The sequence below is a fragment of the Lathyrus oleraceus genome, chromosome 1 (assembly GCF_024323335.1).
Source record: "Lathyrus oleraceus cultivar Zhongwan6 chromosome 1, CAAS_Psat_ZW6_1.0, whole genome shotgun sequence".
Lineage (NCBI taxonomy): Eukaryota > Viridiplantae > Streptophyta > Magnoliopsida > Fabales > Fabaceae > Lathyrus > Lathyrus oleraceus.
Genome location: NC_066579.1, coordinates 160,778,489 through 160,802,733, shown reverse-complemented (window position 1 = coordinate 160,802,733; position 24,245 = coordinate 160,778,489). Strand labels below are relative to the sequence as shown.

The 24,245-nt window shown below is 31.2% G+C and overlaps 2 protein-coding genes and 1 long non-coding RNA gene across 3 annotated transcripts; 1 reads left to right on the top strand and 2 right to left on the bottom strand.

Annotated features, from left to right (window-relative positions):
* Positions 1–3,400: 3,400 nt before the first annotated feature.
* Positions 3,401–6,586, bottom strand: LOC127097130 (triacylglycerol lipase 2). The gene is made up of 9 exons (XM_051035642.1): positions 6,362–6,586; positions 5,981–6,094; positions 5,729–5,869; positions 5,203–5,316; positions 4,977–5,120; positions 4,493–4,533; positions 4,070–4,149; positions 3,874–3,969; positions 3,401–3,726 (listed from the first exon to the last, which is right to left on the bottom strand). The coding sequence occupies exons 1-9, from the start codon at positions 6,584–6,586 to the stop codon at positions 3,401–3,403; spliced, it is 1,281 nt and encodes a 426-aa protein (XP_050891599.1).
* Positions 6,587–9,866: 3,280 nt separating this feature from the next.
* LOC127115560 (uncharacterized) lies at positions 9,867–13,141 on the bottom strand. Its single transcript, XR_007800769.1, has 3 exons — positions 12,573–13,141; positions 10,442–10,599; positions 9,867–10,152 (listed from the first exon to the last, which is right to left on the bottom strand). It is a non-coding gene; the product is annotated as an uncharacterized LOC127115560 (long non-coding RNA).
* Positions 13,142–19,694: 6,553 nt separating this feature from the next.
* On the top strand, positions 19,695–21,033 carry LOC127124389 ((+)-cis,trans-nepetalactol synthase NEPS2). Its single transcript, XM_051054156.1, has 2 exons — positions 19,695–20,130; positions 20,255–21,033. Exons 1-2 carry the CDS (start codon positions 19,858–19,860, stop codon positions 20,786–20,788), a joined length of 807 nt encoding a protein of 268 aa, XP_050910113.1. The 5' UTR covers positions 19,695–19,857; the 3' UTR covers positions 20,789–21,033.
* Positions 21,034–24,245: the final 3,212 nt, after the last annotated feature.

Genomic DNA, 24,245 nt, shown 5'->3' with positions numbered 1-24,245 from the left:
CCGTTTTTTTTAAGACGTGTGAAGAGTTTTGAGCAGCGAAATGCATGCAAATCGAAGACGTGGCATCTTCTGGAGAAAGGACTGTTAAATAGCGGTTATTTTTCAACTTAACGTAAATAAGACACTTAGCCATTAGGAAAAGTGTGTTCAACCTTGTACAAAAAACTCTAAATTTACTCAAAGTACTTGTGCATGAGAAACAAGTGTGCCTGAGTAAAAATGTATGTATGAATACCAAATTTTATCTTTTTAACCAAGTCATTTAAGATTGTGTCATTTACATTTGTTACAATTTATTTCGAGGCTTATTTAAGATTTCGTCATTTATATTTAAGTCATTTACTTTGCAAGCCTTTACTTCTGTATTTTGTTAAAGAATTACAACACTCCCTTTAATAACTTTGAAGAACATTGTCGAAATGTTCATAATTAACAAACCCAAAAATCAAATAACAACACATGTCCTAGGATCAATTTAGTCGATCATGTAAGTAACCAAATATATTAAAGTTTAGAAGACTAGTGCTTGTTTATCAATTTTGATGGTAAACAGTATGGTTTCGTAAGAGGTAGCTATGACAATTGTGTATAAATATTTAAGAGGAATGAAAAACTCACTCTCTACCTTCTTATGTATGTTGATGATATTTTGATGGAAAAATCTAACAAGATAGAGACCGGTAAGATCAAGAAGATCTTGACTAGTGATTTTGAGATAAATGATTTTATAAGTCAAGGAATCCTAAGGATGGATATCATGATAAGCCAAATAAAAAGTGAATTATTCTTATCTCAATCTAGTTACTTGAAGAAAGTGGTGAAGCAATTATGAATTCAATATGCTAAACTGATAACACTCTTTTTGGTCATCGCACGAAGCTTTTAGTTAAGCAATGTCCTCAAGCCGAGGAAGATAATGAAGATAGTGGAGATTACTTCATATACAAGTGGGGCTGGGAGCAATATGTATGGCATGGGTTATAGTATATGATATTTAAAATATGTAGTTAACATAATGAGTTGGTTCTTGGAAAATTCAGGATATACTCATCAAGAAGTGTTGAAGTGAGTGCTGAGGTATTTTAATGGTTCCTTAAAAGGTGGTCTAAATTACACAAAGGTAACCTCAAGAGGAAGAATATTTGAAGGGTTTTGTAAGTTTAGACTATGCAGTAATATGGACACACACAATTCCTATCATGTTTTTGTGTTTACGTTGTTTGGAATAATTACAATTTGGAAGACAAATCGACAATATGTAGCCATGTTATCTACTACTAAAGAAGAATATATTTCACTTATTGAAGGGGTCAATGAAGCCATATGGCTAAGAGACATGGTTAAGAAGTTAGAGATCTCTCAAGAACGTGAAAAGATAAATTGTGATAGTTAAAGTATCATTTACTTGGTCAATCATCAAGTTTATCATGAGAGAAAAAACACATTGACATTCGTTTGAATCTTATAAGGAATATAATCGAGTCAAGGGAGATTCTAGTTTAGAAGGTTCCCTTAGAAAAGAATTCAATATATATGCTCTTTAAATCATTGTCAAGATCTAGGTTTAAGCATTGTCATATATTTGGAGAGTAACAAGGTGGTTAATGGTTAAATTGGAATCACCTATATATTTAAAGTCAATGTGGAGAAATTTTGTAATATGCCTTAAAACCTCAAGCGAGAAAAAAGAGAGAAAACACATGTTTTTGTATTTCCAGTTTTCTAGCGAGGGATCGAGTGGTTTGTGTGTATTGAGTCAGGTCATTTCAGTTCTCTGATTCATTCAGTGATGGGTCGTGTTTTATGATTGATTTAAATATTTAGGATTTCAGTAGTTATAAATATGGTTTTCTCTCACTTATTGTAATTACGAGTTGCATAAGGTGTTGATATCCTAATGAGATGCAATGGTAGAAATCCCTACGATTTTATTCTTGGAGTTTGTCAGCCTTTGGGATGAGATTTTTACCTGTCACCCCAAAATTTAAATATGGAACCCCTCCAATTGTAGTGCTTGTTTTTTACCATAATACCCTTTGTAATTTTTTTTTATGTTTTTAAAGAATATTGTATGTTTTCCATATTTTTGAGAATTTTTTGAGTTTTTACTAGATTTTTTAGGGAATCTATGAGTTTTTACCGTATTTTTGGAGAATCTCATGAATTTTTACCGGATTTTTCAAAAATCTGTGAGTTTTTATAAGATTTCTTGAAAAAACAATGTAATATCGTATTTTTTTTATAGAATTTGAACTATCAGATTTTTCAAAAATCTATAAGTTTTTCTCGGAGTTTTCAAATATACTATCAATTTTTTTCAAAAATGTATGACTTTTTATTGGATCTTTCAAAATATTTATGAGTTTTTATTGTTTTTTTTTTCAAACATTTTATAAGTTTTTACCGAATCTTTAAAAAATATGAGTTTCTGTCGAACTTTTCAAATATACTACTAGATTTTTCAAAAAACTATGGGTTTTTACCGAATTTTTCAAAAAATCCAGTAGTACTAATTTCTTTCTTTTGTCTATCCAAAATAAACTATCAAATTTTTCAAAAGTTCGAAAACTTGCAAAACATATTGGATTTACCAAAAATTCGATAGTGTTAACTTCGTTTTTTTATAGGCCTACTCGATATGAATTATTTGATTTTTAAAAAAACTGATATGTTTTTTTCAAGCATATACTTTTTTTATAAAACTCCAATACTTATCAAATTTTAAGATTAGACTACCGGATTTTTCTATTCCTATTGAACAATTGCACTACCTTATTTTTCGTGTGTTATATTTTAGTTAACTTCTAACAAAAATATTTTGGATATTATAGAAAATTGGGAGTTATTAAATTTAATTGCGGGGTTAACATGTAAAAATCTCTTTTAAAAATGAAAAATGGTTTGAGAAAATACTTTAAATCTCTTGGATTTATATATTTCATATATTGAAAGTTTGGTAAACTGAAAAACCCTTAAATGAATGAAAAAATATAGTTTGTTGTTGAAATTTTAAAAAGACTATTTTCTTACTACTCAGCTCTTGTAAAAATTATAACCATTTTCATTTGACTTCCTTTTTCACTTTCAATATTTGCTTTATTAATATTGAAATTTAATCAAAGAAAAAACATGAATGATTTTGTACATGTATTAGAACCACTCCAAATATGAGAGATGCTTCCACCAATTAGAGAAAATGCCAATAATTATGGAAGTGTGTTTACATGCTATCACCCAGAAAACACCTATAACTTATATTAACATCTATGGACAAATTTACATTGAGTTTAGCAATAGCAAGCTCTTTTCTCTATATATACACATATCCTAAAATTTGTAACACTTTCTAAGGTTCAATTAGGGAAAATTGAGAAGCTTAAGCACTATAACTATTCTAGAGTCAAAATTTCTGCTTGAAAAATGATGCAACTTGTTTGTACACCAAATCCTTGGCATTCACAGCCATCATGTAGTCAGCATGAGCATATCCTTGAATGAACTGAACTTTAAGCTTGGTTTTATCATGGTTCTGAAAGTGTAGTGTAAGTAATCTCTGAACATCGACAACATCGGAGAGCGCGTCTCGACCACCATAGCTCATGAAAATTGGAACATCGTTTGGAATGTTTGAGAGGTTGTAGATCGGAGGTTCTGGCTGTCCATAATGCTCTTGGTTTATTTCTCGTCTCCCATAGTCGAATTTCGTCAAATCATCATATAAAAATGCTGCATAAATTTATAGCATATAGTTATTATTAAGTTTTAAAATTTTTTGAATCATATATTCAAAATGAAACCCTAACTAAAACAATTTTCACGATCCAACTCTTACTATAAAATTGTTTCAGTTAGGGTTAGATGTAAAAATCTTACTATAAGCTAAATGAAACATGGTTTTTTTTGACGTCGGCTGAGGTTCAACTTTCAAAAATCGAACAAAAGCTGCTTCATCTAGGCAACAATTATCGCCTAAAATAAGAGAAACACATATAATTATTATACATTAATTAAAAAAATTTACTTTTGTGAAATTGTATCAATAAATTTTAATAGAGAAAACAATTCATACCTGTTGCTGCAGTAAACAGGTCATTGCAGTTTATTCCGGAACGAGAACAAATACCTCTGACAAAGCTAAGGACTTTTTGTCTAAAAAATAATTATTGAAAGTAAAATATAAAATATAATATTAGGTAAGGTATATTAATCGACATAATTTTATAATATTATATAATATAATAGATGAAGTTAAAGGTAATGTACTGTTAGTGTAAAGAAATATTATACTGATATCTAATCAAAATATTTTATATTGTCAAATTATAATAGTATTTTAAAAATAAAAATGTAACTTGGTAGGTTACATAGGTCTCATTGATTGACCGTGTAAAAATATTTTACACTAAAATAGATTTTGAAATATGAGGAAAATCTCTTAATGATATAATTATATAAACTCTCAATGATAAAATTGTAAGTTCAATGTTCTTACCCTTTGGGATCAAATTCAGTAATATCTTTCGGAGTAAATTTCTGTTTAGCAAAACAAAACAAAAAAAAACTCACGTTAGAAATCTTTTTCTATTTTATAAAATTTCTATTTTTAAAATATCCAAAACAAATTTGATGCAATAAGTGATCTCAAGCATTTATCAAGATCAAATCATTTAATATATTATTTGACATTAAATAAAAAGGTTTCATTCCAAAGTTTTTTATTTCTAGAATTATGGTCCAGAAATAACAATTACTAGAGAATTTTAGCTGGGAAATTGGCCTAATTACTAAAAAAAATACCACATAAAAATATGAGTGATGTGAAAAAATGGTTGTCTGTTACAAATATATTGCAAGTTGTTTCAATATATATAATAAATGAATGATATTGATTATAGGTTAGTTTGAATTGCCTTATTTAAATTGTATCTATTTCATGTAAATAAACTATTTATCCAAACAGAAAATAGATTACATACCTTCCCTGATACATAATTTGCACTCATAATTCCAAGTGTAGTTGTCATATGACTCAAATAGGCAACAGGACTCAACAATGCTACTGATTTCACTTTATTTACCCATTTACCTTCCGACAAAGATATCAAAGCTATCATAGTCCCCTGCCAAACAAAGTCTTAAAGTTTAGTTTTAAATTATTTAAAACCATAACTAATATAAAATGTTATTTATTTGAAACATTACCAAAGAATGACCAAGATAATTTATCTTCTGCCCTCCTGTTTGGTTGAAGACAAAATCAACAATAGCAGGCATTTCATCACTAACCAAGTCATCCCAAGTCCAATCCCAATATTGCTACAATTTTTTACATTGAAAAAAAAATGTTAGTTTAAAGAAAACAAAATAAAATCATTCATTAAGAAAATGTAACATATTTTGAAGACCAATTCCAATATTTCTACAATTTTTTACATGCAAAACAAATGTTAATTCAGTTAGTTAAAAAAACTATAAAAAAATTAGAAGAAATAATAAATCAATTGAGAAAATTTAACATATTTTGAATTATATTAAGTGTTCTTGCATGACATTTCATGATCAAAGCCCCTCAAACTATCTCACATGAGAAATACTTTAACTATAAAAAAAATCTGATTTTAATTTAAATCATTTATGGCCTAATACATATATAACTAGAGAAATTTGATAACTTATTCAAATAAAACATCAAAATTATTTTCTTTTATTTTTGAGGTAAAAAAAACACCTGGTTCGAAGAATCTAAGGTAGTGTGTTTGCGACTAAATTTGGTTCCTCTTCCATTAGTAACCCAAACATCAAAGCCATTATCAGCAAGAATCATAGGCACATTTTGTTCCGGACTGTTCATAAACCAAGATGATCCATCCTATATTACCACCAATTCAATAATAGGATATAAGTAATGAACCATGCATGCATGCATGTTCCTTAATTTACGTCAAAAACATAATATAATTGATGGATTGCTCTAACTTACCATCATAAGTCCATGTTGTATTATCACCGGCTCCTTAGACGCGTTGCTACTAATCTCTGATCGACCTTTTGGAATCCTTTGAATGCTAAGAATGTATCCACCATTTGTTGTAACCTTAAAAATATTGCAAATTTCGTAAATGAAATATTTAAACATGTACTAAAAAAATTGATCAACAACAATGAGTACAATATTTTCATACTAAGAAAAACTTATTATAATAATATGTCATGAATAATGCATAATGAAAATAATTTAAATTAGAATTTTTTTTTTACATATGATCATATTCAATAAGTTGGTCTAATATGATATATAATTCAAAACCATTGCGAATTATGCATGTTAATTTTTTTGCATATACATGTTTGGTGTTCTTACTTCGAATTCATTGCATTTGTAGCCCGCGGCAATGATTGAATCAGCGCATAAACCCTTAACGGGAGATTCAGGCTTTATGTTGTCAGGCTTTATGTTGTCCCAGAGGCGATAGTTTGAAGTCCAAGATTCAGGATTACGAAAAGCGCATGCTTGATAATTACGAGTTGCTAAAACTAAAACACATAGAATCAAAACCGCGGAGTTCGTGAAATTCTGGAAAACCATATCTTTTTATTATGATTTTTTGTTATGTTGTTTCGTAATTATGGAAGATGTGAGATTGATGAGAAACCGAAGAAAAAAATGGAAAACTTGAAATATAATGGGAAAATGGGTGATGAAACACATAGGTGATGAAAGTTGAGGTGAAACTGAAAAACTGGAAAACTTGGCAAAGAATAGAAAAATTTATTGAACATTTTATATATATATAGGTGATGAAAGTTTACTAATAACTTAAAGGCTTGAAATATTTTTTGTGTTAGTTAATTTATTTTTAGGTTTTGCTACATTTGCTTGAGTTTGTATTTTTAAGGTCAAGAGCTTTCTTTTGTTAGCATTGCATGAATGACCTACAATCATCTTTTCTCATAAAACAAACGAGTTAAAGGTAAATATTTGTTTTACAGGCTTCAATTTCAGTTGTCTTGAAAATGATGATTTCACATAATGTTAAACACTTGTAACTTTTATACATGCAATGTTTAGAAGACAAAACTAAAGAAATAAGGTGGACATACATTTTTTTTCTTTTTCTTCTTTATCAAAAATTAAACCAATCCTAAGCCTATTGTTGGTCCATGTAAAATATAGCCTTTGGTTGGAAGGTCTACTAGGATTTTCTGATCAAACCATTGAAGGATGTCTAGAGTCAGAGTTCTTCTAGGTGAATGTATACCCCTATGCTCATGAGAACCGAGAATGAAGTTGAAATCTCCAAGGAAACTCCAAAGCAAAAGATGAAAAGGTTGAAGATTTTAAAGGTCAATCCACATGCTGTTCTACAAGGATTTTATACCTTATGTCGCAAATAACAATATGTCAACAAGAACTCTTACATAATGGTCAAGTGTCCTGTCCATCATAGTCTTGGTAGAGGCAAAATCAGAGCATATTGGAGTACCAATACCACTTGCGTTATGTTTGAGGTGTTCACCATTTTCCAAAGCGGCACATGCTCATTATCTTTCTATATAGGAGTAATTTTTATGTAGACTATTTTATAATAAGAATGAATCTATTTAAGGGGACAAAGAACCTTAAACGACTAGCTTTTCCTAATTTCTATCTATATTTGCATCTTGATTTCCATTCAATAAGTGCTTTTATAACCTCCTAACAAATTTTAGTTTATTTTTAAGTTGATTGACTCGGTAACATATTGTGATAATTACAAGTGGTGATCAGAAAATTTACCTTGAACTTCTTGTGTGATGATTTTTATACCTTGGATCATTTAGAGCGGATTGACATTGGCTTAAACCTTAAACTTTTGGGTATTTTGTCGGTCCAAAAAAGTTGCCCCCAAGATTTGTTGGACGATTATTGTCGAGGGAAGTCTTAGTAGTCATGGCCGGCTATTGAGAATGTCGTTCACTTTAGGTCAAAAGTGGAAACTCTTTGGATAAAATGAAAAAGTAGTGGAGAAAATGTGCATTAAATTCCTTCCTATTATTCAAATATTTCGTCATTCCTTTTGAATGCATGGCTCTAGGGTACAAATTAGAGCACGACTCCCCTATTTAGGATGCTCGAGTGTTTTTGACCTTTTACTCCATCTGATGGGATGGTTGTTTCGCTACCTTCATATCTTTTTCAATCTTTAATCTAGATCATAAATTTGTGACTAACTTCTTTATAAAAGGTAGGTTCAACTCCTAACATTTCCTTTTGCTTCACTTGTTATTCAATGCTCGCTTCTTCTCCCTGGGTTTGCTGGCAAGTATCCTTGTTCCAACATTTTGAATTTTCCATGCTGCTTCTTTACTTCCTCCATTTCAAAGATACGCAATTGTCTTTCCCTAGATGCTATTATGGTTAACGCATAGATGTTCTCGTAAACGATACTCTTAAGCTCACTAGCAAATAATATTTGTCGTCCGCGGGAGTGGAGAATCCTCAAGTTGTATAACTTATATACGGTCGGAATTTTCTCACCCATATCCTAGACTCGTCTCATGAAAACTTTGGGTCGGGGTTGGATTCTTCTACTGATGACGTTGATACACTAATGAGCGATATTGTTGTTTGTATTGCTTCTTTAGCTCATGCTGAATATAACCTATGTCTTGTTTGGTTTGAGATAAGGGCACGAGAGACGAGTTGCTTCATTCAGTCTCTTGAGACAAACCCTTCCCGTCAGGGCTCTATTGTTGTTGATCAAACGGGTTTGTTTTGTGATGCACACTCATAATTTATTCATCTTGAAGATTTGATGGAGGCGACATATACAAGTCATTATTCTTGGGTGGAAATGCCTACTTAGGGATAGTCTCCCCTTACTCTCAAGAAGTTGTTATGAGGGATGCTACCTTCGAGGTGGGGTCATTTTTGGATTGGTTAATCTTTGTTATTCCTACTAATAAGAGGATATGCAACAAGTTTGACGATTTTTACATTCCCTTTTATAAATGTATCTTTGTGAAGCTAGGTGTCTGACTTCCTTTAACCGCTTTTGAGAATGAGGTACGGTCATACCCCAAAAATTTACCATACCCCTCACAATGTTCATCTAGGTCTGTAACCATAATTCATATGCATATATTCATATTCAATCATTTCACTTGCATTGGCATTATACATGACAAGAGGACATGCATCTTGGATTCAAGGTATAGTTATGTGTACCTAGTGAAAGCTAGGGTTTCCAAAAATCTTTGGACTACTCAACCAAGCTAAACCCTAATGTGTTTAGAAATTTAATCCTTTGTGTGTGCATCATACTTTGAAGCTTCACTTGCATCATCATGGTCAAACCAAACCCTAACTTCATCTGATTCACTATCATCATTGTGTGTGCCTCTAAGTTGGGAATTTCATTTGGTTTATTTGCTTGGTCAAGGTTCACTCAAGGCCACTTGTTCATGGTCCACTATGAGGTTTCATTGGTTTGATCAAAGTTCATTTCAAGGCTTTACATGTTCATATTTTGCTTATTGGTGTTCATTGGTTCAATCTCATCTCCATTGTCACTACAAGATCCATTTGTTTCATTCATGATCATTTCATATAGTCATTTCTTCATTCTTAGTCCATGTTTTCTTCATGTCATAGTTGTTTAGGTGCCCATTGGTTCATGTAATCTTATTGTCCATTAGTTCATGCTAAGGTCTTTGGTTCATCTAAGCCTTGTATCACACACATCCATTTCAAGATCCATTCATAGTTCATTAGGTCATTCACTTCTTCATGCATTCAAGTTCATGTTTTCAAGGTGTTTTAAGTTGATCTTGGAAAGGAAGGATACATGTGTCATGGTGGATCATTCAAGTCCATTCTCATTCCATTCATTTAAATTTGAATCTCATTCATTTTATAAACTAAATATCATAACATTCATACATTACACCATCAAATGTCGATACATAGAGAAAATTACAAAATTTGACAATTTTTACCTAAGTTAACTTTTGTTGACTTTTTGGTCAACTAGTAGACCAAAGTCAACTGACCCATCCTACATCCCAAACCCTAAATTCTTGTTCCTAATCCTTTTTTATCCACCATGATTCCATGTACTTGACTTATTGCTTTCTTCAAGTGTAAGCCATATCCCTCACGTTTGTACCATCCTACAAAAGAACCAACCAAGCTCATGAGATTGTCAAGCAAAAACCAATGCATTCTTACCATTCAAGCATAAATATTACATGCAACATTGTAACAAGCATACCATGTCAAACCATACATTCCAAAACAGTCATGGCAATGTAAACAACATGTACCAAATAAGTCATGACCACAAAATAGTCCAAGCAACAACATTGGCCTAGCAATAAGACCTAGCAATGCAAATACATCATAACATATCAGGCACATTCCAAGCACATCAACAGTGCAGGTCAATCAAAAAACCCATACCTAACAGCTTGACATGCCATACAATACCATTTAAGCACATCAATTAAAAACCATCAACCATGGCAACCAAATAGGCCATTTCGTGCAAACCTCAGAAGCAGGCCTGCCACATGACCAACTCCACAAGACATCGAAGCAACTTGCCATCCACAAGCACCCTGCAACAATGGCAGCCACAATCAACCAAACAAACCATAATAAGTCACTCACCTTGCAAACTCGGACCTGTAGGATATTATCCATAAATATTCAATCAAGCAGGACCATTCACAATACATTTACATCAACTCATAGCAAGCATGCCAACATCATTGCAATACACATAACAGGCCTGACATCACGATAACAAGACAAATTCAGTTTTCAGCAATGCAATAACATCAAGCAAGCAATGCACATCAAAACATATACAACATCAACAACAAAAATTCAATCATAACAGTTCAAAAACACAATCCTGAAAAAAATCAACACATTACACAAACCATTCAAGTTAACCAAACCATCTCAACCATTTTACACCCTAATAGAATTAATATCACTAACCTAAAAGCCTCGAGCCAACATAAAACATGATAACTAACTAACAGTCCGCATTTAAAATCACCATAATTAACTACCTTGAAAACCACAAAGTTAGTTAAACTCTCCAACTGATTTTTCAACAGACCCGTTAATCCCAATAACAATCCTAACAACTTATATAACCTTCAATTCATTTATCAATCATCCATAAATCATTCATCACCTGCATAGAAACTCAGAACCTCTCAATCATTCATCACCTGCACAAAAACTCAATCACACTCAATCATTGATCACGACAAACTCAGAATCTCTCAATCATTCATCATCTGGAAACTCATAAGCTCCATCATCCATCATTTTCTGAACCTTCATCATAACTTAATCTTCATCACTCTCAAAGCTCAACCAATCAATCCAGAACAATAAAGCACTCACTCAATCCTCAAAGCCACGAACTCGCACTTCACTCACAAATTTAATAATAAGAAGAAGAATCGAAGAACTCAAAGCAAAGTATAAAAATTCTTAGCAAAGGAAAACATATCGGAAACCTGTTTCGGATCATCTTCTCCAGCAAGATGATTTTTCCAACCTTTAGTTTTCCTTGTTTTCTCGATACCGAGATGTAGACAGAGGTGAGAGGAATCAAAGCCCCAACCTCTTGGGCTTTGATTCCTCGTGGTGGCCATTTAAATGAATCACTAGTTAGCTAGATGTAAAGAGTACTAGTACTGTTTTTTTTAATGCATAGGAAGCTAAACATTAGAAGCTAGTATAATGATCATAACGTTGAATCAGTTGTAGAACATGGAGCATAAAACGATAAAGTTCCTACTTCCCAGGAAGGGCCACTGAGTTTGGGGTAGGCCTACATACGAGATTTCTTCTAATTAAGGTATAAATAATTTTTAAATGGGTTATTTAAGCCTTGTTTTTTTGCATCTCCTACATGTTGAACCACTCTAAAGTACATGCAGGAGATGCTGATATCCTTGATGCAGTAGATGCAAGATCGGACTTGGAGTCAATTTCTAGATGTTGTTATGCATATACTTTTGAGTCTGTATATGGAAATTCTTCCTAACATTCGAGTTACAGGTTATGCATCTATTTCTTATCGTCTTGTTCTTGTGGGAATTCTACTTGTTCATGTTATAGGTATTTTAATTTGTAATGCTGGGTTAATCATACTTATGTCTTAACATCAAGCCATGCATCCTTTGCACTTGTTGAAATGGACATGACAATTGTTGAGTAGTGTGGATTTTGGTTTGAGAAGAACTTTGGGTATGGACATGAATGAATTTGGATTTTTTTGGTCTGCTTAGGATGTGGATAACTATGGGGCTGTTTTGGATCATGAATGGTTTGTTGGTATTGAAATTCACTAATTCTCTCTATAATGCATGATTAAATTAGAAAAAGGGGGAAGAAGAAGAGAACCATAATTATCGCATACATCACAAGCAAGACAAAGAAAGTTCAAGAACGGTAAATATGCAACGAATCGGAAAGAAGTTTAAACCTTACCAATGGAGGGGATGATTCCTCAGATTTTTGATGCAAATAATTATCAACGAAGATGAAAGCAATAAGAAAATACCATATGTAAGCGCCTTTTATCGCGTATACTTGATTCTTCGATTTTTTGCCTTTTGAATGCTTCTTTGAAATTTTTGAATTTATGGTGATGTTGTATAATACATGAATATGAATTTTGTTGAATAATGATGATCGTTGAATCGATTAGAGGGAAACCCCCAATATGCTAGCTTGCTTGATTAGGTGAAAATTGATTGGTGATTGTTCATGATGTTTGAGAATTTGTTAAATGATGATCGAATGTATTAGGTAATGCAGGTTGAAATGATAATGATTGTTCTTGAGCTTTTTTGCAATAATTGATGAATGTAGAAGAAAGTAATTTAGAAGAAAATGGTGGATGATGATTTAGGAGATCATTGTAGAAGAGAATAGTTTAGAAAGTGATTCAATGTTGTGAAGAATGATTGTTGAAAAGTGACTTTGCCATTCTAACTTTAGGATTCAAAAATGATTTGAAAGAATGTAGAAGGAATGGCTTAAAAAGTCATTATGGAAAGTGATTTTAGGCAAAAACTGTGTTAGTTTGAAGGTTAGAAGCTAGTGTTTAAATAGAATGAAGTTAGAGGGAAAAGTGGTTAAAGGAGTTAATGTGAGTTAAGTCCAAAATTGTGAAAATGACATGTTTATATAGGTTGTGTAAATGAATGAGCACCCTTAGATTGTAATCCAAGTAAGAGGTTTATCAATGGTTTAAAATTAATATAAGTCTTAATTGTGGATCACTAATTGGAACCCTTGGATTGATTGTTATGAATGGTTAGGATTGAATGGAAATTTGATTCAAAATGGAAGTTGGAAATTGTGTTAGTTTGGTAGGATTTGTATTAGTTTGATAGTTATGGTAGTTAAGGGTTAATTGTGTAATTGAATAATTGTGGTTGCATAGGTAGTTATAGATAAATGGTGCTTGGTTTTCCAAAATTACTAAGTTGGAATGTAAGATAGAAGGTCATTGGTGATTATGCATGAAACTTGGAATTTTTGAATATTTTTTACTTTGATTTTTTTACCACTTTTGCCTTGAATTTTTTGTGAATTATGCCATGAATGCTTTAAGAGTGACTTCATGTTGAAAAGAAGCACTTTTGAATGGTGTAAACTCAGGGATCAAATTCTGAGTTTTTTTTTGCATGAATCAAGAATGGAAAGTGTTGAAAGACAAGTCTTGAAATCACTACATAGTGCAAGATATTTCTAAGTTTTCTTGAGTTCTTCATGACTTTTTGATGACTTACGCTTATGATTCATGGAGACTAACCTGATCCCAATTTTCTTTGTAGCAAAGTGAGCATTGTAGTAGAAGAATGAACTTGAAGCAACATTGGAAAGTGAAGAATAAGCTACGGAAGTGAAGGTTGATGGAAGATAGAATTTGTTGAAAATTAACATTTATAACATAATCATGACATAAGTCATTTTTGATGAATAATGATGAATCATTTGATTAAATGCTTGTAGAATAGGGGTATGAAAACTCATGAGTCAACGCTCAATAGTTGACCAAAAATTAACAGTTGACAAGAAAGTCAACTATTTGACCAAAAAAGTCAACTATACCCAAAAGATGTATTTTTTTATCTCTTTCCTTGTAATCCATTCTTTTGATTTGTATATCAAGCCATATGCATTGTACCATGAATTTACAATAAATGAATGGAATCTTCTTTTCATTCCAACTTTGTCATTTTCTTTGAATTCAAGCAATCTTCTGAATTAAGTAACAATCATTCAAATCCACCTACTAACCATGAATCTCGAATAAAGAGATGATCTGCACGGCAAGTAATATGGGAAATAAACCTAAATAATCACCAAATAATATTTGCCTCGAAAATCCACTTAAATTGATTAAATCCATTATTATCGGACATTTGGCCCACTGACGAATTATGTGAAATATGGTGAATGAAACGATAAAACGAATGCCCTAATTGGAAAACTCAATAACCATGCATGCAGATGATTTAAGCATGAGCCAAATAGAAAATTGAAAAAGAGTAGGGCAAAATTGGGGTATGACAATGTGCTACTCGGATTGGGTTCTGATTCGATTCAGACTTCATTCAAGATTTGTTTCATTATAATTCCTTCAGACACATGATCACGATTATATTTTTGGAAAAAGTATTTTAATACAAATCAGGTTAAAGAAGATTTGATAAAATCATATATCTATTTGAGAAGATTTTATTTTGATATGGTTTAAATAAGATATTTGGATTTGTATTAATTACAAGATTTAGTTTTGTACTTAATGAGAACATCTATATTAAAGATGATTTGTAGTTTGTTTCTATTTTGGGAATATATTTTATGTTGAGTCATTTACTTGAGGATCTGTAATTCTTAATTATATCAAGTAAAGATATTATTGGATTTCTTTTAATGAAGATTTAAATTTTTCTTTATGAAGATTCGTGGAAAGCAACATGTTAAGAAAAATGTCTGACAATATTTTGTGTGACATTCTTACTCGAACTGGTTACTTGGAACACAAGGTTGATTGAAGATTGTATTACGCTTTTGAGTTTTATTTTGTTTTCTGTCCAATGAGCAATATGAGCATGTGTTAGCATGCGCTTAGATTTGAGAAATATTTATACTAAATCTTTTTTTTAGCAAAATTGCATTCGGTGTTATTATTTGTTCGAAATTTGTATCAATCAAGGATCTTAATCATCATAATGAAGATTTGATTGGTTTTGCACATTTTTTGAATGTATTAATCAGAATCAAATCCTGCAAGATTAAAGTTGTTATACTCAAGAGGTTCAAATTTATTCTATTTTTGATCAGTTGAGATTTGCGTTCAACATTATTGAATATTGATCTCATTCTCATGTCATTTTGAGATACGAGCTGAATTCTTGGCCAAATCCTAGTGGGCTTTCTAGCTGGATCGTGGTGGCTATTTAAGGAGGCAGTCTCATTTGTGAAGACGTAGACTTGAAGAGAAAATATATACTCGATATGAGAGTTTTAGTTGAGTCTTTTTTTTTGTAATACTCTATTCTTTAGTCTAATTTCTATGTTAATGGCATATAGTAGTTTGAGTTGTAATTTTATTTAATCATTCTAAAAACTTGTATATGTCTAAACACTAGGGAGAATATTTGAGTGAAAGTGAGAGAGGTCTCATATTTAGGAGAGCCTTGAATAGAAGTTCACTGTAATATTAGAAAAAGAGACATTGAACTTTGAGAGTTCAAATTAGACCAATATGTACTTTTGGCTATTAAGATTGAATTTTCTTTCATTGGGTTAATGTCTTATAGGCGTAGGTAATTTTACACCGAACTGAGTTACCAATTCTTGTGTTATTTATTTTTTTTGTTACGCGTTATACTTATCATATACATTGTTGCAACATTGTATCTGACATCTTGTTATCTAAAAAGCAGAATTTCAAAAACCTTTTTTAAAAAATTTATAATTTACTTGTGAATATGCGTATTGGTTCAGATATATCCTAAATTTTTTTAAAAATTAAGAAAAGTGTGTGCAAAGTAAAAAATAATCAATTACATACTTATTTTATTTAAATTGCTAAATAATCCATTCAAGTGACATGCATGGGTGTGGATTGCATGTATTATGGTGTGAAGTAAAACACTTTCATTAAAGTCTATTTTATTAAAGCCCATTTTTTTTAATTCATTTAGACCAAAAAAGGAATTACTAATCCCATTCTAAGTGGTGGAAAAGCCCCGTATAAAAATTCAAAATTGTCCCTCAGATTCTGGAGATGGATCTCTGGACGCACCATTCGCTTCAGTCAAAATGTTAAAACTAAGTCACACCCAATATATTTTTCAAAATTTATTTTGGAGATGCATCTGCGTATTCACACTAGATAGAATTCGGATATGCATCTCCTTAACAATACCAGATAGCAGTTTTTAACTTTGATTTAGAGAAACTCTGATGAATTAGACGATATGTTATAGCGATATTCTGATGAGTTATATCATACAACTGTTATGAAGAAAAAGACACACACACACGCACGCACACGCGCACACACACACACACACACACATATATATATATATATATATATATATATATATATATATATATATATATATATATATATATATATATTATTAATTCCATATTACACAATGAAGTCGAAATAAGTCAAAATGAAATATAGCCGAAAAATAAATCATCGTCAATAACATTTTATATTATAACAAACACGATTTACAAAGATTCAAACCAACTAAATTTTACCTCTCCATCCCAGACATGTATGTCAGCATGGTCCGGGTAAAGAGGCAGTAGTGACAAGTTTGATGGGTCTCCTCCAAACTCCTCAGGTACTTGCGGTGCCTCCTGTACTTAAGGTGCGTTTGGTGCCTCGGTACCTCTGGTTCCTCGGGGGCCTTTGGTGCCTCAGGTACTTCTAGTGACTCAGGTACCTCTAACACCGTCAGGTGCTTGAATAGGTGAAAACAATTCCTATGGGAAGACGGATGCGAAAATACATGAATAGGTGACACCGGTCACATACGGGAAGAAGAAGACGAAGATGTATGAGCCCGAGGAGCTTACGCTTCTGCATCAACCGGGCTAAAAAGAACAGGTGTCTGCGATCATTGACTTTTTTCTCTCTGAACCGATGCATGTTGTGCAATCCTATCGTGTCTCAATCTGTCTTGACTATCAATCATAATGTCTGTAAGTATAATATGAAACACAATGAGTTCTATCATAAAAAGAAACAAATGCAGACTGATAGGCTTCAGAGATGCATCTAAAACTTCTGGGAATCTAAATATTGAAAATCTCCAGAAATGCATCACCAAAATTTTCTACAACACACATTAACGTCAATGGTGAAAATGTAATCCCTCAAAGCAAAAAAAAATGCATTGGTCAATAAAATTACCTATTGGACATGCTTCTTGTTATGTATAAACTATCTATTTCATAACCTAATCCTCAACTTCTACAAATTTATACAAAAATACAAAAAAAAAATAGAAAAATAAAAAACTTACAATTATGAATTTACTTTGATTTTTATGAGAATGTGATAGTAATCTATAAGGTGATAAGTATTTTTTTTTAAAAAGTTAATTTGGATCTTTTGACCCCTTATTTTCGGTAGTTTTGGTACGGGCTTTGGACCAAATTTAGTTAAAACTTTTTGAAAAATAAAAAGAAAGAAAAAAAAAACATATCTCAAAGTCTTAAATTCAACTTATCTCTTCCTGTGTCACCCAGTTTCCGTTAAAAAAAAAAAAAAAAAAAGACATCTCTATCAAAGTCTTAAAATTCAACTTATCTCTTATTGTGTCACCCATTTTCCATTAAAACTTTATGAGAAATAGTATAAAAGAAGAAACAAAAAGACGTCTAAAAAAATCTTATAATTCAACTTATCTCTAGAAGTCTTACTATAATTCAATTTACGTTTGACAAAAATTTAACATGTCCGTTTCCACTTTTTTCGAAAAATCACTTTTTTTATTGTACGTACTCCCTAGGCTTCTATGAAAATCAGTTTGCCTACTTTGTTAAATTTAATTAATAGCGTGGTCGTGTCGGCGTTGGGATAACTGCTGACGTGTATTTAAGTTGAAATATTTATTTATTTCAATTTAAAGAATGGTTTGACATCTGTTCTCTATAACTAAAGACAACAAGATAGATTATCATAATCCCTTCCTAATAAGTAGTAATTCAGTTTATTAGTTTACAAATATTAATAAAAATAATAAATTAAAAAATGATATTTTTATTATAGTGTTCTAATTAAATATTAGAAATAATAAAAATAATCTTAATTAAAAATAAGTTTAATTTTGTATTAAAAATTAAAATTAATTATTTATTTGAGACATTTTTTATTTTAAATAAATCATTCATTTTTATAGGACCGATAAAAAAACTTTATATTTAATTTTTTAATATATTTAAAGATTAAAGATAATAAACTATTGTTGTATATTAATATTCAATTAAAATATTTTATATTATTAAATTATAATAATTAGTGTATATTTTTTTTTCTCATATATTTATTCCGTCCATTTTTTTTTACGCAAAAGCAAATATTAACACGATATTTTACGTTTTAAACTTAGTAGGTGTGTAGTATCTTAGTCTGCCTGTCCTCATTTTAAACTTAGTAGGTGTAGTATCTTCGTCATGCTCTCTACATGTCTTTTGTCATCCCTATCCAATATGACAGAGCATCTCTCAATCAAGAAAGTAACAACAGCTGTCATGCATAGACAAATAAAATTTAAAAATCATTAAAATGATGGGATAATAGCCTTTTTTGTTGTTTTTCACAGTGGAAAGGTTCTGGAAACTAGTATAATATTTTTAAATCATTCAATAACTTTTGGTAGGTAGGGATGTAGTTGAGGACAGTTTTTTGACAATTTGCACCGCTTTGACGTGTTACTTTTGACGATATATTTCAAAAAAGCAGTTATTCAATAACTATTTTTATTAATATTTCCTTCTAAAGAAATTAAGATATATACTAAAAAAAACATAATATTACAAAAGAAAAGAGATGATATATTGACAGGGAAAAATAAATTATATTATCAATTAATAATGACTATACAATCTATCAAATGAAATTAAAATTTTTAGAATAATTAATATGATATAATAAAATGATATGTTTTTATTAAAATATTAGATGATAATATAAAATTATTTTATATTGTCAGTACATCACCATTATATATTTGTTGATTTAAAAAATAAACTTTAATAAACGAGATATTAAACTAAATCTACAACTTATGGTTAAATATTGTGGATAAATTCAATTAAAATAAAATTATTTTTTCAAAATATTTATATTATATTAAAATAATTAGATTGATCTATGTAAATTAGAGAGTTTTTTAATATTGGTCCCGTAATTTCTTTTTATCTAAGTCCTATATATTTTTTTTAGTTTTAATCAATAAAATTAAAATAGGTAAGAAAATCCATAATTTTATTGCAGATGTTTGTTTTAAGAATTAAAAGTAATGAGACATAAGGATTAGGTAAAAAAAAAGTTATAAGATTAAAATAAAAAATTTACTAAATTATCGGAATAAAAAAGTATTTAAGCAAAATAATTATTATCTAATTACACTTGAGTATTTGATTCTTTAACGTCAACGCAATCTAAGAAGTTGAACATGACTTGTTCTATTCCATGATGTCTCATACAAAATCTAAAGCATAACATTTGTATAAAAGGCTTGTAAAGATCCATTTTCCATACATACAAAAAATCATTTTCCATTATACATACAAAAATGGCAGAATCTTCATCAACCAAAAGCGGTCTTAGGTTAGCCGGGAAAGTAGCCATCGTCACCGGAGGTGCCAGTGGTATCGGCAAAGAGACGGCGCATCTCTTTGCCAACCAAGGTGCACGTATGGTGGTGATTGCTGATATTCAAGACGAGTTGGGAATTCAAGTGGCTGAATCCATTGGCACCAATAAGTGCATATTTATTCATTGTGATATTAGAATTGAAGATGATGTTAAAAATCTCGTTCAATTAACTGTTGATTCTTATGGACAAGTAAGCACAATTTTTGATAAAAAAAATTTACAATAACCTTTTTATATAAATCTGATATATTTATATATCAACAATTTCTTCTAAAATATTTGTTGAATTTTTATTCTTTTCTTTTTAACTACAGATAGATATTATACACTGCAATGCTGGGATTGCGAGTCCAAGTAATCAAACCTTGTTGGAACTAGACATTTGTCAAGCTTACGGTGTGTTTGCAACTAATGCTATAGGAACTGCATTGTGTGTAAAATATGCTGCCCAAGCGATGGTGGCGGGTAAGGTGAGAGGCAGCATTGTCTGCACGGCTAGCATAGCCGGTAGCTATGGTGTTGCAACGGGGACTGATTACTCGATGTCAAAGCATGCGGTAATAGGGTTAATGCGTTCAGCGAGTGTGCAACTTGCAAAATATGGTATAAGAGTGAACTCTGTGTCACCAAATGGATTAGCAACACCTTTGACCGAGAAATTGCTAAATGCGGATGCAAAGACGGTGGAAGAGATTTTTTCAAAATACTCCATGTTGAAAGGAATAGTTTTAAGGACTAATAATGTGGCAGATGCTGTGTTGTTTTTGGCCTCTAATGATTCTGACTTTGTGACTGGTCTTGATCTTCGTGTGGATGGAAACTATATTACTAATGCCGATGTTATTTGAAGGATAAACCATCACAATTCTAGTTGCAGTATTACATGCATAATGCTGCACATCATCCCTATTATGAAATAAATGCAATAAAAGAAATATAATAAACGCAAAAAAGAGTGGTATAATTGTAATATTTTAATATCATGTATTATGTAATTTGTTTCCTCTTTATGGAATGTGTGATCCATACTTGATTAATTGTATCAATATTTTCTTATATATTAAATTTGAAACAATATTATTATTGGATGTAATTTTTTAATCTTAAAATTATTAAGATTCAAGGATGTTTTAGAGTATATATATATATATATATATATATATATATATATATATATATATATATATATATTATATATATATATATAATATATATATATATATATATATATATATATATATATATATATATATATATATATATATATATATATATATATATATATATATATATATATATATATATATCGAGTTATAAATTATTAGGATAGAGGGATGAAATTTTCGGAGACGCAAGGTGTAAATGATTATTAAACATGTAGGAGTTTAAATCATAGAATTCTTAGAGATACTTTTTCGGATGTTGAATACAAATCAGTGTAACGATTGTTGCAAGATTATATCATTGCACAATTATTAATGAAAGAACAAGATTATATCGGGAAGAAGAAATAAAAGATGAAAATTTAGAAGAAAATGAATTAGAGTTTTATTAAGTAAAAGAAGAAGAAGAACTTTTGGAGAGTAATTCTCTACTCTTAAACTTAAACTGAAACTTTATTCGACTGTGTAAATGTACACCTATGTTGCCTTTTATAATAAATAAGGATTACTTAATTATGCTAACACTGTCTAACTCCTCAACACTTCGATAATTAGGTGTTTCGATAGCAACATACTTCGTCATCATGAATTATATTCTTAACACACCACTTAAATCATTGTGTCTAAGCTATTTATATTCATCATATACCTTAACATCTTAAACACTTCAACATGTATTATTTTCGTCATAATATCTGCAATCTGATTCTCAGTTCTGCAATGTTCCAAGTTCAACTTCGATTCTCCTATTTACTCTCGAAAATAGTGGAATCTTATTTTATTCTGTTTGCTTCGTCCATGCGCCATTAAATTCCTCGTCATATTTATAGCAGACATATTCTCGATCTTCATGGTAATCGCTCTATGATTCTTCCCTGTAATCTTTTAGACCAAATTTATCATCCATGTTATTTGACATACACAAAGAGAAGTATCCATGTACTTTGTTTCATACGACGACAATGTTACTACTAGTTCTTTTCTCGAACTCCAAGCAACTGGTACACCACCTAGCATAAACATATAAACAACTGTGGATTTTCTATCCTCAGCATTACTACACCAACTTGAGTCGGTATATCCCACTAGCTTGCATTCTTTTCCTTCAACAGTTGCAGGAAACAAAATGCCATAATCGAGAGTTCCTTTCAGACACTTTAGTGTCCTCTTCGTCGCTGCTAGATGTAATACATTTGAATTCTGTATGAATCTACTCACCATACCTACATTATATGCTAGATCAGGCCTAGTGTGTCAAAGGTATCGAAGTGATCCAATGAATCTTTTATATTGTGTTGGATCAACATAATCTTCATCTGTGTCTTTCGATAGTTGCAATTTGAGCTTAGCTGGAGGCGAAGTTGGGTTTCAATCTTGCATCTCAAATGTCTTGAGTATTTCGCCTGCATATCTTCTTTGATGCATCATCAAACCTCTATTACTCTTGTAGAATTCGATGCTAAGGAAATATGAGAGATTTTCCAAGTCTGACATTTCAAACTCCTTAATTAGGTCGCGTCTGAAATCTTCGATCTCCTTCTTGCAACTTTCTGTTACCAGCAGGTCATCGACATACAGACATAATATAAGCAACTCATTATTTCTACTTCTTACATATACTCCATGCTCAATTGTGTACTTCATAAATTCAATCTCTCTTAAGAAACTGTTTATCTTCTTATTCCAAGCTCCTGGAGCTTGCTTAAGTCCATACAGTGCTTTGTGTAGCCTGTATACGTTGCTTTCTTCATCATGTTTCATAAACTCAGCTGATTGTGTAACATAAACTTCTTCATCTAAGGGGCCATTCAGGAATGCACATTTCACATCCATCTGACATATGTGCCATTTGTTCATGTTTTCTAAATCAACAACCAACCTGATCGTTTTAATTCTAGCCACAGGTGTGAAAACTTCATCAAAGTTGATTCCTTCCTTTTGAAGAAATCCTTTCGCCATAAATCTTAACTTGTGTCGAGTTACTTCACCTTTGGTATTCAACTTCACCCTGTATACCCACTTCACATTTATTTCCTTCTTTCCTTGAGGCAATTCGACAAGTGACCAAGTGTTGTTGACTTCGGTGGACTCCAGCCCCTCATTCATTTCTTTCACCCACTTCGAATCCTTCAATGCTTCAGCTGCATTGACTGGTTTTTCATATGCATAGAAAACATAGTGTACCAGTTGTCCTTCATCATCGACTACATCATTTGGTGTAATCACACAGTCCTATAACTTTGCAGGCATGTGTCTTATCCTTTGAGGTTTTCTTGTGCTTGCTTGATCTCTGACTTCTTGTCGAGCTTATCTTTCGACTTCACTTGTTGGTTTTTCATATAAGATTATTAATGGATCCTTCTTGACATTTTTATTCCAATCTTATTCCTTAAGCTCATCTATGATCACATCCGTGATGATCACCATTTGCTTGCTCACTAGTTCGAACAACTTGTAACCTCCAGTCAAATGATATCCTATTAGGATCATCTGATTCGACTTGTCATCAAGTTTTCTTCTCAACTGATCAGGCACATGTCTATGTGTTATAGATCCAAATACTTTCATATGACTCATGCTAGGCTTGACACCAGATCCACATTCTTCTAACGTGATTCCATCTAGCTTCTTTGTCTGACATCTGTTCAAAATATATGTTGTTGTCGACACATCTTATCTCCATAATTCTTTGGGTAGATGCTTGACTTTTAACATACTTCTCATCATATTTATGATGGTTCTATTCTTCCTTTATGCAGTTTCATTATGTTGTGGAGTGTAGGCTGGTACCACTTCATACACAATCCATTCTTTCTCAAATTTTACCATGTTCTTCAAATTTTGTATGTTATTACTTAATCTATATTGTTTATTACTTATTCGTATTCTTATTTCATAACAAAATGTATCTATTGTTTATTACTTCTTCTTATTTATTTCTTACTTATGTTTTATTAGGACCCAAAGAGATTTCGATGTCGTGTACATGAAGGTGTACGAAACGATCCTCTGATAGAACCATATATTTGAGATATGAAGAGAAGAAATATGTGAGGAATGGATATGGATATGTAGACTTGACCATATCAACTTCAAAGACATCAGAGATCTGAAGAGAAGAAATATGTGAGGAATGTGTGTC

Coding starts and splice junctions, on each gene's coding strand:
- LOC127097130 (XM_051035642.1), bottom strand. CDS start 6,586: ATGGTTTTCCAGAATTTCACGAACTCCGCGGTTTTGATTCTATGTGTT. Junction 6,095..6,361: donor ACAAATGCAATGAATTCGAA/GTAAGAACACCA, acceptor AATATTTTTAAG/GTTACAACAAATGGTGGATA. Junction 3,727..3,873: donor CATGTTTCATTTAGCTTATA/GTAAGATTTTTA, acceptor AAATTTATGCAG/CATTTTTATATGATGATTTG.
- LOC127124389 (XM_051054156.1), top strand. CDS start 19,858: ATGGCAGAATCTTCATCAACCAAAAGCGGTCTTAGGTTAGCCGGGAAA. Junction 20,131..20,254: donor CTGTTGATTCTTATGGACAA/GTAAGCACAATT, acceptor TTTTAACTACAG/ATAGATATTATACACTGCAA.